At 42.1% G+C, this 12,800-nt stretch overlaps 1 protein-coding gene and 1 long non-coding RNA gene across 2 annotated transcripts; one reads left to right on the forward strand and one right to left on the reverse strand.

Moving 5' to 3' along the window:
* Nucleotides 1-787: 787 nt before the first annotated feature.
* LOC109745469 (uncharacterized) lies at nucleotides 788-5,588 on the reverse strand. The gene is given in 11 exon segments (XM_040392314.3): nucleotides 788-1,051; nucleotides 1,702-1,869; nucleotides 1,950-2,414; nucleotides 2,580-2,681; nucleotides 2,764-2,856; nucleotides 2,943-3,152; nucleotides 3,241-3,429; nucleotides 3,431-3,492; nucleotides 3,580-3,681; nucleotides 3,768-3,845; nucleotides 3,942-5,588. Coding segments are annotated over 11 exon segments (1,512 nt in total). The 5' UTR covers nucleotides 3,970-5,588; the 3' UTR covers nucleotides 788-1,036.
* A 2,639-nt stretch (nucleotides 5,589-8,227) lies between these two features.
* LOC109745470 (uncharacterized) lies at nucleotides 8,228-11,150 on the forward strand. Its single transcript, XR_002228571.4, has 3 exons — nucleotides 8,228-8,719; nucleotides 9,344-9,483; nucleotides 10,688-11,150. It is a non-coding gene; the product is annotated as an uncharacterized lncRNA (long non-coding RNA).
* The last annotated feature ends 1,650 nt before the right edge of the window (nucleotides 11,151-12,800 follow it).

Genomic DNA, 12,800 nt, shown 5'->3' on the forward strand with positions numbered 1-12,800 from the left:
ATTGCAACAAAACCATTTGTTGCAATACATGTTTCGTGGCGATAAGTACCTATCGCCATGAAACGACATTCGTTGGCAGCCGTTGCGACTGGACACATGGTAATAGGTTATTACCACGAAAAAGGAATTGTTGCAATAAAGCGTGCTATCGCAACATCTATGCGGGAAGTTGCCACATGTTTTCCCGTGGCAACACTCACCTAATGCCACAATTTTATTCATGGAGATAGCTTTAATGCAACATGTAATGAATCGTGGCGACTGATATCTCGTAGCGATAGACATTTGTGGCAACATCCTATGCCAACGACGGCCATTTCGTGGCGCAATACTCTTCTGTGGCAATAGTCAATTGTGGCAATAAACTATGGCCACAATCCTTATTTTCGTGGCATTAGGCATGTTGCCACGACCCACCACACTTGTGGTAATAAACTATGGCAACAATCCTTGTTTTCCTCGCATTAGGCATGTTGCCACGACCCACTGCACTTGTGGCATTAACTTATGGCAACAAATACTCCAGTCGTTGTAACAGTAAATTGCAACATACTTGTTTTGGTGGTGATAAATAGGTATCACAACAAGTAAAATCTTTGTAGCAAGAAACTATTGCGACAATTTAACCCTTCCGTGGCGATACTCTATTTCAACAAAACTTACTTTGGTGGTGAAACAGTTATCGCATCGTGAAAAAAAATTGTGGTGACAAGCTATTGCGACAATATAAAGTGCTCCATTGCAACATCCTAGTGCAACAAAACAGGTAGGCGTAGCGACTGAGATATGACGCAACAATATATTTGTAGTGGTGCTAGCATGTGGCAACCAAAAGTGGGTTGTGGTAATAGCCTATTACAACCCTAAAAAAAATATAGGCTTTCAATTACAATATTCAAAACCATACGTATAATATGTAAATTCATAAAATTCATAATTCTCATAGCAAATATCCATCAAATGAAACTCAAATATAATTTCGCCATCCTAATTAACTGCGAAGACTAAAATATCCGTGATCTAGAGTCCAGTCCAGCTAGTTCTTTGGATCCTGCAATCAAGAAATAAAAAAGGTTCTAGTTAATGAGTCGAACATAACATACGCCATACAATTATTCTAGCCCCACTGTTAAAGAGAACTATCGCCAAACTAACTAGACTAATACTGTGCCAGCAAGCATGTAACTGAGGGGTCAGAACAATTATACAAGTGTAAATGTGTAAAGCATAAGCACTAGTACATCTACTAAAAGCTTCTCTTTTGAGAAAAAACATCACTTTATAACTTAAGGATGTTGGGCTGAATCACCCAAAGCACATGCAGCCATAAGGGCTGGTACATCGGCCTCCCATTCCACATAGTGGTTAGGTTTGTACATCCTACCAAGACTAGCAAGCTCGTGAGCAACAGAGTTTGCCGAGCGACGACATACATTAATTTCTTTATAAGAAAACCATAATTTGAGCTGGTACTTGGAATCCTCAATAATAAAAGCTTCTGCTATTGATTTAAGTTGTGACTCGATGTATAGTTTCCGTAAAGTTCATGTCCCTAGCTAGCACATATTCATTTTTTGTTTAAGTTGTGACTCGATGCAGCAACAACACATGGTAAAAGAGAACAAGCAACTAGCTAATTATGAAGGCTAATGACCTATAAAATGCAGGTGAACATGAAGAGAAAGCAAGGTTGTGACTTACCATTGCTTTAAACATTCGAGAATTCCTTGTTGCAGCTTGTATGAGCGCATTTGAAGAAATAGCAGTTGGCCTTGAACCTGAAGTCTTATTAGGACTAGATCTCTGTAACAGAATATTTTGCAAGTTTGGATTACTATTTTCTTTGTTGTCAACCCTCTTCGTAGGCACCTATAAATAGAAGTGCGCTTTTAGCAACGCAAGTAAGCAACATAAATCTTACAAGGTCAAAAGTGTATGACTGTAATCACCTGTTGGATTCCCATCTGTTGGCTCAATTCTACAAACTTTGCCATCATGTTTTTTTCAAATTCCAGTCTTGATGTTCGCTCCTCTTGCAACAATCTTTCCCTTTCAGCACGCTCTTCTTTTAACCTCTCCTCAAGTTGTTCTCTCTCAGCACGCTCCAAGTTAATCCTCTCTTGTGTGTTTGCACGTTCAGCTTGTAGTTGATCTTGTAATTCGTTGACCTGCTGGCTGAGCTGAGAGTTTCGCTCCTGGGTGGCTGCTGTAGCACGAGCTTGCTCTTCAATCTGGATATGAAACCTTTCAGAACCAGTTGAAGTTTTCTCCATGTATCCGTACCCACAAGGCTGCGATGACTTGCATTCTAGAGTGTCTTTGTATGCGGTCTGAAAAATATTGTTTTTCTGCTCACTTGAAAGTGGACCTTCAGTTTCAGTTTCTTTATTTTTAACCTCTTCAAGTGCTTTGTCCTAAAAATGAAAGGAACAATTATAGGTGCGGCATCAATATTGACACTATCGAAGATGAAACAAGAATAACACGGTCCAACGCATGAATAATCCCATCTGATGATGAAACATGCCGGATGCACATCATTGACTAACTATAGAATAACCAAAAGTCAATGTACTCACGTAAACTTTCTGGGAATCTGTGTTAGACCATGTTCCATCGTTCGTGTGGGTGAGTTCCCACAGAGCAATACAATCTAGCTCTTCCCTAGTTTCCAAGTTTCTCTGCAAGTAATATAACAATGAGATGCTTGAAACATGACACCATATTTAGCAATGAGGCATACATATTTAGTTGGACTCATACCTTCTCAAAACTAACTTGCGAGTAAGATTTTGATCTGATTCTGTGTTTTGTCTTCTGTTTCTTACGGTTATCGACGTTCTTTTGGCTGCGATCCTATCAATTCATTTAAACCAAATATAACATGAGACTAGCCATTTAATCTTTACACATAGTAGACAAACAGTGATCATAGAGATAACCTGAAATTTTGAATCAGTGCCAAAGTACTCAATCATCCATTCCCACTCTTCTGGTTGTAAATCTTCCGGCAGATTAGCCAATCTAGCTGCATCTGTTTTGTATGCCTTGTAAGTGGAGCTTAGAGTTGATCCCCAGCCTCTATATCGCTCTTTCGCAATTTTGAGAATCTTTTCTTCTGTTTCTGGTGTATCTTCTAGGTCCCATCTGTCCTGTAAAGCATACAACAAATAAATATACATAAGCAGTGCATTATCGATGGTAAAATAAGATAACACATGTGGAAAAGGTTGTACGCACTATCATATCTGCAACAATGAGTCGATGGATGGTAGGGTGAGTGTCCGACCACGTCCTCACTCCTATGAGTGGTAACTTTCTTTTCATTATGATTACCACGCCGTCCTTGAACGAACGATAGTTCATTCCTACTGTACCACCCAATTTTTCAGAGAATGTAATATTTAGCTTTGCAGATCCATTGGCAAAAACGCTTCTTAGATGTAAAACCTTTTAGAACACCTCGGACTTTCTTCTTCTGTCCACCAGCTTCTACAGCCCAAATCATACAAAAAAAATTGTATTACTCGGTATTAGATTGTAAGAAATGATGACACAAATGTAAATGAAAGCAAGTACCATCCTGTAGTAGCGCACGGTTGCGGCGAGCATGGGATGGCCATTCAGCAAGGGAACACATGTCATTAGCAGACACTGGAGTGTCAGATTGTTCTGGAGTTCCTGTAAAAGATTTAGTAGTCTTGAAGGTTTAGCTATTTAACCCACACCAAGATTTTATGCATTATAGCAAATGCTAAACAATTTACCAGATCTGGGTTGTCCACGTTGGTTTTTGTATGCCGTTATACTTTCCATCTTTGTTAAGAGAACAGAGCCTTTCTTTACTGCACACAAAAAACAACCATGGGACTTAGCATTAACAAAGCATTGATGTTCTGCACCATTCAGATAGGTGATTATGAAGTAAGGATGTTGTGTACCAGGAGCATCCTCCGTAAAATTCATCATTGTGCCCTTGTGTAGGTAAACCAGACATAAAATTTTGAGTCAATTTAAGAAGAAACGCAATACATTAAGCAGGCATAAAATCAAATCAGTTTAATTCATATTAAAATTCGAGGCAACTCAAACTGAATGAAGCTCAAGGTCAAGCTGTAGAACATTACTCATGCTCAGCTTGTAACGATGTCGAGTCGATCTCGAGCTAAATGAGACGGCAAAAAGTATAAATCTATGTTGATTATTCCAACTAGATAAGGCGCAACACGATATAAGAAAGCAATAAAAACAAAATATCTATTAAAAACTCATATTATAGTGGTCTGAATAACATGCAGAGGATGCACTAAACCTGAACCCTAGGTTCTCTTGACGTACGTTATTCAGAAGTATTAAGCATATGTGAATGAAAATGAAAGGCAATGCATTAGTGATAGGTTCGTGAAAATACTACTCTGAATCTATAGGAAAAAAACATTTCCGATGTGACTTGTGTAAGACCAAATATCTATTAAAAATCATCTTATAGTAATCTGAATCAAATGCAATGCAGAGGATGACTAAACCTGAATCCTCTGCTCTGTTGACGCACATATACCATCTAATATATGACATTATGTCTTAAAATGTGTTGAAAGAAACTCATGTCAATCTACGCTAATTGCTAAAAAATATTTATAAGAAGAAAGTGATTGTAGGATGTATAAGAAGAAACCAGAGTGTAAGAATGTGGATTTATTTTAGACAAGATGGATAATATTACATCGAAAGCTAACCAACCTGATTCAGATATAAGAATTAATGTTGTATGCAGAGTGACAGCGACGGAGATGGTAGGATTCTGAGTCTAATGTAAAGATTCAGACTGAATCCAGGGGATTACAAGAGATTAAAGACTGAACCCAGGGGGAAAACAAATGTAAAGTGGATTTGTACATACAGAGTACGTCCATACTTTTCAGTTAATGGATCTAATGCTCAAAAACCAATGTAGATAATAATTAAATTGGCAAGGGATGATCCACGGATGGGCTGCACCAAAACGCTTAGTAATTAGCAACAAAATATAGTTTTGGAGGGGGGGGGGGGGGTTGTCACGAGGCCTGCAGGCACCTCGGGCACGCTGGGGTCGGGCGAGGCAGCAACCAGCCCCTGGCCACCACGTCACAACGCCGGCGTGCACAGCCGGGGCGGCTGCGGCCATGAACCGGGCCGGGAGGCCCCGTCGAGCCCCAGGTCTAGGCCGAGGTGAGCTCCATGGCAGCGAGCCTCCAGGCCAAGGTGAGGCGCTGCGCCGACCCTCCAGGCCGCGAGCGCCTCCGCCGAGGCGGCCAAATCGAGGCGCGATGGGAAAATGCCACCGGCGGCGGCCATGTCCCCTGCCCGGACTTCTTCTCTACGGCCAAGCGGCGAGCGGAGGAGAGAAGGGGCAGCCCCTCTGAATGGATCGGGATCGAGAGAGCCGCGCATCAAGGAGGAGCTCATGGGGGAGGGGGGGTTTGATCCCGGACGCCGTGTAGCTGCTGTGGTTGGCTCTGTTGACGCCGTCATGACGCCGGCAGCACAGATGAACAGAGACGAGAGAGCTCAGATCCAATCGCCCGTGAAGCTCAGATCCAATCGCCCGTGAAGACGTCGTTGTTTGGTTTAGAATTATATATAATCGTGGGTTGTTAGGAAGGTATTTAGCGGGAAGCCAATTTTTTGATGGAAAAAAAGACGCTAATTTGGGACTTTTTAGCGGGAGGTTAAAAATTATTGACGCAAACGACACTACACCTAAATTAGGTGGTGGGAAAGTAACATTTTTTGTTTAAAAAAATTCAAGGGAATTTTTTAGATTGTAAATATATTTCGAGATGGAGGGAATACTAAAATTTATTTGTAAAAAGTTATATCGTGGTGAAAAAACCACCAAATCCGAGAATTGTGTGTTCTCGTTGTCGATATTTGCATAGTCGTCGCCATTTGAGGAAGCCAATTAACGAAAAAAAAGAGTTTCCTATTTATATTGTTAAACAACCATCACATGCATCGAAGCAACCGATACAAACGGACGCCACACATCCAAGGCAAGATACACGACGGACTGAGGACTCCAAGACGATGCCTCCAGGAAGGGCACGACCACGAATGTCGCATCGTCCGATCCGAAGATCAAGTTTTCATTCGGAGTAAGACGGAAGGAATGAGAGGAACGCGACGTCCACGGACGCCTTCACCGTCAACCAGTGCACGGACTGGGTAGGTGATGTACCGCGGTGCTTCAACCCCTCCGCGCAAACCCGGTCAGCCAACCACCCGCAGCCAATTAGGAAGGTGTTGTTTCATCATGGATCTACACTTAGGTTGGGATATGTCAGTTTTTTTTGCCTTGGTCAACTGTTGGTCAAAGTAGCAAAAATTTGGCCAATTCTGAACTACATCTCACATAAACCTCATGCGACCCTCATTTTAAAACTATTAGGTTATACTCTTATCTCGAAACATAAGTACTGATGGGATGGGTTGATGAGACTGTCGATCTATGTCAGTCTTGATCTCACATTCCGATCTTCAGATGGGGTGATCTCAACATCTTTCATTTTATAGGACAATCCGTTGAGGGTTTGTCCATGCCAGAGTAGGTCCAACATAATTATGCCGCTTTTGTTCAAACGATAAGCATAGAGATTCAACTATGTAAAATAAACACCCCTGCATCGCGACGCCTTTGCCTGTCGGATCCGTCCTACATAGGATCCACACGCAAGGGGGCGAACGAGCCCTGCCGCCGCTGGCCGGGCTTCACCTAGTCATGCCCTCTAGCGGCGGTTGGGGAGGGGAGGAGCGGGAGGCGGGGTGCTGGGAGTCGGCTAGCGATCTCTCCCGTCGCCTGCGAGGGCGACTCGGGAGGGTCCTTCACGCCAAAGTAGGTCCAACACAATCACGTTGCTTTTGTTTTAATGAAAATAATAGAGATTCAACTATGTCAATTATCAACCAAATAAATTTTTTATGATTTACTTATTGGTATATCACACATTTGTAAAATCTTTATATATTCATTTTCAGATATAAAAAATCTTCAAGTCTTGGTCCGTCGCAAAAAATCATTCCCTCGTGCACACACCGACGGCATCAACAAATCTCTTAAAATCTTTCACGATGCCACACGACAAACAACATGATAAGTGGTAGCTGCAAGCTAGTAGTAACCGGTAACAATGAAGAACTTGTTTTAATGCTGTGTATAAGTCCAACCGTGTGATTGTCTTTGCTGTTGGTCCTTGTTGGAATATCATCTGCAGTATGCAAGTTTCAAACTTTAGAATTGTGTATGTATAAATCTAAAACCCATGTTGACTCCGGCCGGGTCAGTTAGGAAGGGTGTTTAGCAGGAAGGAAAAAATAGACTATTTTTTCATGGGAACACAAAATATTGGCGCAAACTACGTTCAACCTAAATTAGGTGGTGGAAAAGTAACACTTTTTAGAAGACATGTTTACAATAATGAAATAAATTAGGAAAAAATATTTCAGAGAAATATGAGAATATGTGTTGCTAAGAGCAACTCCAACACGGCGACCCATTTCATCTGCTACCGTCCGTTTAGGTCGCCGCGGACAAAAGTGATAGCCCAACGCGCCGACTCATTACCAAAAGTGATGGGTGGCACAGGACGTTGATACGTGTCGATTGTTGGGCGGCATCGGCTCCGGGGTGGATGGACGGAGAGCTCGGGAACGAAGCGCATGGTCTTGGAAGCTTTCGACGGAGCCGCGCTCGGAGTCTTGTGAGACGAGTTCCCCTGAGCCTCGGCGAGGAGGTGTCGATGGGAGGAATCGGACATCCAGGCGACTCTGCGGGACACGTGGACGATCAGGGGAAAATAGCTGGTGCCGGACCCCGGGTTGTACTTGACCTCGGGCCGCGGTCGTCGTGCCGACATATGCTACCTACACTACTTAAGTAGGTAAAAATATGCAACCAACTTACTATATAAATATCAGTTAAATTTTAAAAAATGCAGAAATAATGAGGTCATTTTAATTTGTGGTTTAAAAGTTGCAAATAATCAAAGTTTGGTCAATAGAATTACTATCTTCTTTCAAACAGAAAAAAAGGGCCACGTCGATCACGTATTTCAGTAATATTTTTTTTGCGTGGACATATTTCAGTAATATACGCTATCGGACTATCGAAAAAAAAACATGCTTCCCCTCAAAAAAAAGAAAAGAAAAAAAAAACACGCTATCTGGTGGAGCGCGTCCGCGTCCGCGCGATGGATCAGGGGCTCGCGCGATGGATCAGACGCGCGTCTGGTGGGTTGCGCCGCGCGAGATCTCCTCCCCCTTTCCTTCGATCATTTTCTTTCTGTTTCCTCCGCTCCTTCTTTCCCACGATCTGGTGCCTCTTTTCCTCTTTCCTTGCCAAAAAGAAACAACTTCCTCGATCCCCTGTTCCGCCGCCGTGCGACCACAGCAGCCACATCATGGCGGCGCGACGAAGCAGCCCACGCCGGCGCCTCACTGCCGCTCCCCTCTCCCTCTAACCTTGCTCCGCCACCCGCCGCTCGGCGCCTTCCGCTCCGCCCGTCGGCCTTCTCCTCCGTGGATCTCGGCTGGTCGATCCTGCCCGTGGGCGCGTGGCTGGACCGCCCGACATCTCAACTCCGGCGCCAACCGGCTCTGCTCCGGCTCTTCCGCCATCCTGCTCGCCTGCCCCCGACTGGCTCGCCTGCCTCCCGTGCGACCTATTACCTCCACAACAACAAAAGTATCATTATTCCCCCTGTTTCCCTCTGTATTTTTCATTGCAAGTGCAGCAAAGTGCAGCAAATTTAGATTTTGTTGTGTTTGTGAAGAGCCATACCCTTTTATCGAAAAAATGCTGCTGATTGCTTACCTATTTACTGCTGAAATCTTGAAGTAGTTGACTAATTTTCCCTTGCTTGCTGTTATACAGTATATCTCGCTGAGATGGTTTGTTATATCCTACTAAAATCTTGTGTCATATGTCCTGCTCTTCAGTGAGAATTAGCAGGATAGAAATGTAAGAAGCAGGTACTTAATTAGTAATTTGGTAGTTGAAAGATTGATCTGCTATTACTGGACATCAAGTAACTTTTACATATGTACATATGATTCATGCATTGACGAAGGGAACATTGCGTGGAAATTGATTCGAGAAATTGTTGTCATGATCGGTAATTAAATACTCGGGAACAATTGCTTTTTAAGATGTCTTGAGCTTTACTCAAGGTGCTCAAGTGAAACAACTACTACTCACTGAAGGGTCTGTTTATGTCTTGGAAGTGATCTGTAACATATGCTTCCAGTATATGCAATCTGGTATTTCTTCTGTATGTTTTTAATGGTCAATTTTGTTTGTTTTGTTCAGATGTTCCTTGAATTTCTAAATCAGAAAGAGTGATGCTCAATGAGATTTAGGTCATGCTAAGACATCGACAATCAATGCCGACAAGCCTCCACTATCTATTGTGGAAATTAACAACTGTGTTGAGCAATTCGGAAATGCAGGTATGCCACGACCTCTATTACATAGGGTGTAATCGTGAGAGGTGGGAGGTATGGGGCGAGATGGTTTCATTTTAGGCCTCGTTGCGCTTGAGGTAGATGAGGCGGATGTGGAGGTCTGGAGGAGAACCTCTCTTTTTTCTTGGTTTATTTGTCCTGTGATAAGTGACCGCCTACCTGTGTATTTCTCTGCTTAGGATATCAAAATTTACTTGTATGTAATAATCCTGTGAAAGATCGCTTTTGCCTAGTTGACGTCCACTGAAAATGATAAGATTTGAGATATAGCGTGAGGGTGAAAACACAGTGGCTAGCAAGAGCCATCTTTATTTGAACGGAAAAGCCATCAAAAGGTGGTCAGCTTCCCGGATAAGTAACTAATATTTCTCAATCCTAATCTAACTACTCCCTTGGTGCATGCTGCTTGACTAGTTGCTCCTGTCTTGGATTCTCTGGGTGAAAACACATGTGAATTGATTTAATTGTTGACACATTGACAATAGCTGTTCTCCATCACGTATTAGTACTGCGGAATTGGTTTTTACTCCCTCCGTAAAGAAATATAAGTGCATTTAGATAACTAAAGTAGTGATCTAAACGCTCTGATATTTGTTTACAGAGGGAGTAATAAATTTCCTATTCTCTATTTGTTCCTAAGGGAACGTGGTCTTTGAACTGTGAAGGGGTTTATTAATTGGTTAATCATCGACATTGTCTGTTTTTCATCACGGATCACTACTGTTATATTTATGTTACCAAGAGTCGGCAGTACAGTCAAGGAAATCGCATGATTGAACTAGATAGAAAATAGACAATCCCTGAACTAGATAGGTAATATTCTGACTGTTTCAACTCTGTATGGTTTGCTGAAGAAAATAGGCAATCCCTGAAATAGATAGTTAATATTCTGTCTGTTTGAACTCCGTATGGTTGCTGAAGAACTCAGTATGGTGTCTGAAGAATATTGGTTACAGTTTCAAGTAGTGACCCATGTCTTATTGCCATTTCAAAATACGTGATTCTACACAAGTTCAGTGAAAATTAGCCCGTTTTGTATTCCTGCTCATGAACTCCATATGTGGAAAACAGCATGAAGAAGATGATTCTCATTTGTTATGTGCTCCCTTTGATTATACACTTCTCTCCTCGTGTACTCATTTTGTTATATATACTTGGGATACTTACGGAATAATTTCTGCCATTGTAGGTACAAAAAGAAAATTACTCACCACTGAAATGAGAAATGTATGGCTTTGTTCGCAACTGTGCCTGACAAATATAGAAATTCGTAAGAAACTAATCTCTTCTGCACTATACATGAGGCGATACACAAGCTGATCTCATTAGGCGAAATGCAGGCTGAATCCTGGCTGATATGTGTATAGTTCAGTGGCGTAGCATCCTGTTTTTTCCCAATGTATTTGACTTGATACTTCCTCGCGTTTTGTTAGACATACTTCTGTAGTCCCCTTTGGGTAACGCGGGTGTACACTGAGTGAAAAGCTGACATGATCCAGATATTGTTTAGTCTTGTGAAAGGCGGTGTGTATATTGGTACAGAAAAAGCCTAGATTGTACTGATTTTGGCAGGCAAGCATACAGTTTTTAGGAGTATACTAACTTGTAGCCTTTGATCTTTCTTATGTTGAAATTACATTTTCTCTCGTTAATTATTTCTGTCAAAAACATGTTTATTTATGTGGCATAATTTTGGTCTCATCTGGTCATTCTGATAGTTCTTACGTTGCGGCAAGTCTTACGTTGCAGTCTCACAAGGTTGATGTCTTGTACAGATTGCTGCAATTTATGATGCCTTAAATATGTTACTTACGTCAGACGTCAGCCCTATATCTATGTTACATAGTGTAATAAGAAATTTACAAGAGTAGTTTTGCTTTCGAGGTTGAAAAATGTGGGCTGGCTTCTAGCAAAAAAAAAGAGAGGAAAATGTGGGCTGGCTGGAATGGGCGCACACAACGGTTTCTTACTTTAGGCTCGCAGCTTTTTTTTCTTTGGTGGCTGGCTGGTCAGAATGGGCGAAGGAAGTTTTCTTAGCTTTGTCGCAGCTTTTCTTAAGGTGGTGGTTATCCAAAATCATGTCGCCGGAATCCCACACACGGGCTGGCTCTGGATGGTGCGCCGGATCGGTGGGGTGAAGAATATTCTTCACCCTGAGTGACGAATAGCGCGACCCAGCCTGTCTAACAATACGACATTGTGCAGGAAGTAACTCATAACAAATCAGACAACTAAACTATATAGAAAAGCGTGTTGTACCTTGGGTGAGAGAATCTTAGATGCTATACATTTTTATTAACATCACATAAATACATACAATCACATCAAGCAAGATACAAAAAAATTAGGAATGAAGAGAATGTGAGGATTTGCGGCCAGTGCTCACGACTCACCTTGGTGAGAAGGCAGTGAGCTTGCCGTCTTTCCGGTGCCGACGACGACCTTGCTACCGGAGGAGGTCAGTAGGGCGAGTGGAGGAGACCCTGGCAGTGCAAGAAACCCTAAAGTGAAGGGCGTCCGCGAGTGTGCAACACTTCACACGCGCGTAAGCGAGCGTTCCTCCAAGTTGTGGTACCACCGATGTCCACTTTGCAAGATATGTGACTAAAATACAACTTATGTGCAATTTGTGGTACCAAATATGTTAATACCTCTATGAACTACTACGCCCCTTTAGTCAGATCCCGAGAAATAGTATAATAAATAAATGAAATCAGGGGCACTGTAGAGAATATCGTTGCAATATCCTGCTCCTTTTTTCGCAACACTAGAGGATTGTTGCAATATGTTGTACGTATTACCATGGATGCACAAGTTGTCGCAATATGTAATAGTTATTGCAACACAACGAAGGTGAGGCAAAAAACCACCCTATTACAACCAATACATGTTTTGTTGCAATAAGAAGCCATGTATTTTGCGACAATATCTATGGCTAGCGCCACATGTCAGAATTGTTGCAATATATGTCTAAATATTGCCACAAAGATTTACTTTGTTGCAATACCTAGTATTTATTGCAACAAAATGACCAATTCACGCAACGGGGCGCAACTGTCGCAATATCACTGCCATATTGCAACGTTGATGCAGCTTGTGGCAATACATGGCTTCTATTGCAACAAAATGAGTACCTAGCGCGATGAAACGAAACTGTGGCAATATGTAGATCCTATTACCAGGAACTGCAATTTTGTGGTAATATAGCATTTTATTGCAACGAAAGATAGCTGTAGCAATAAATTTTGTTGCAATAGACCGGAATCCTTGTAGTGTGTACTGTACTTTCCTTGTCCATACTT

This window comes from Aegilops tauschii, chromosome 6 (assembly GCF_002575655.3).
Source record: "Aegilops tauschii subsp. strangulata cultivar AL8/78 chromosome 6, Aet v6.0, whole genome shotgun sequence".
NCBI classification, from domain to species: Eukaryota; Viridiplantae; Streptophyta; class Magnoliopsida; order Poales; family Poaceae; genus Aegilops; species Aegilops tauschii.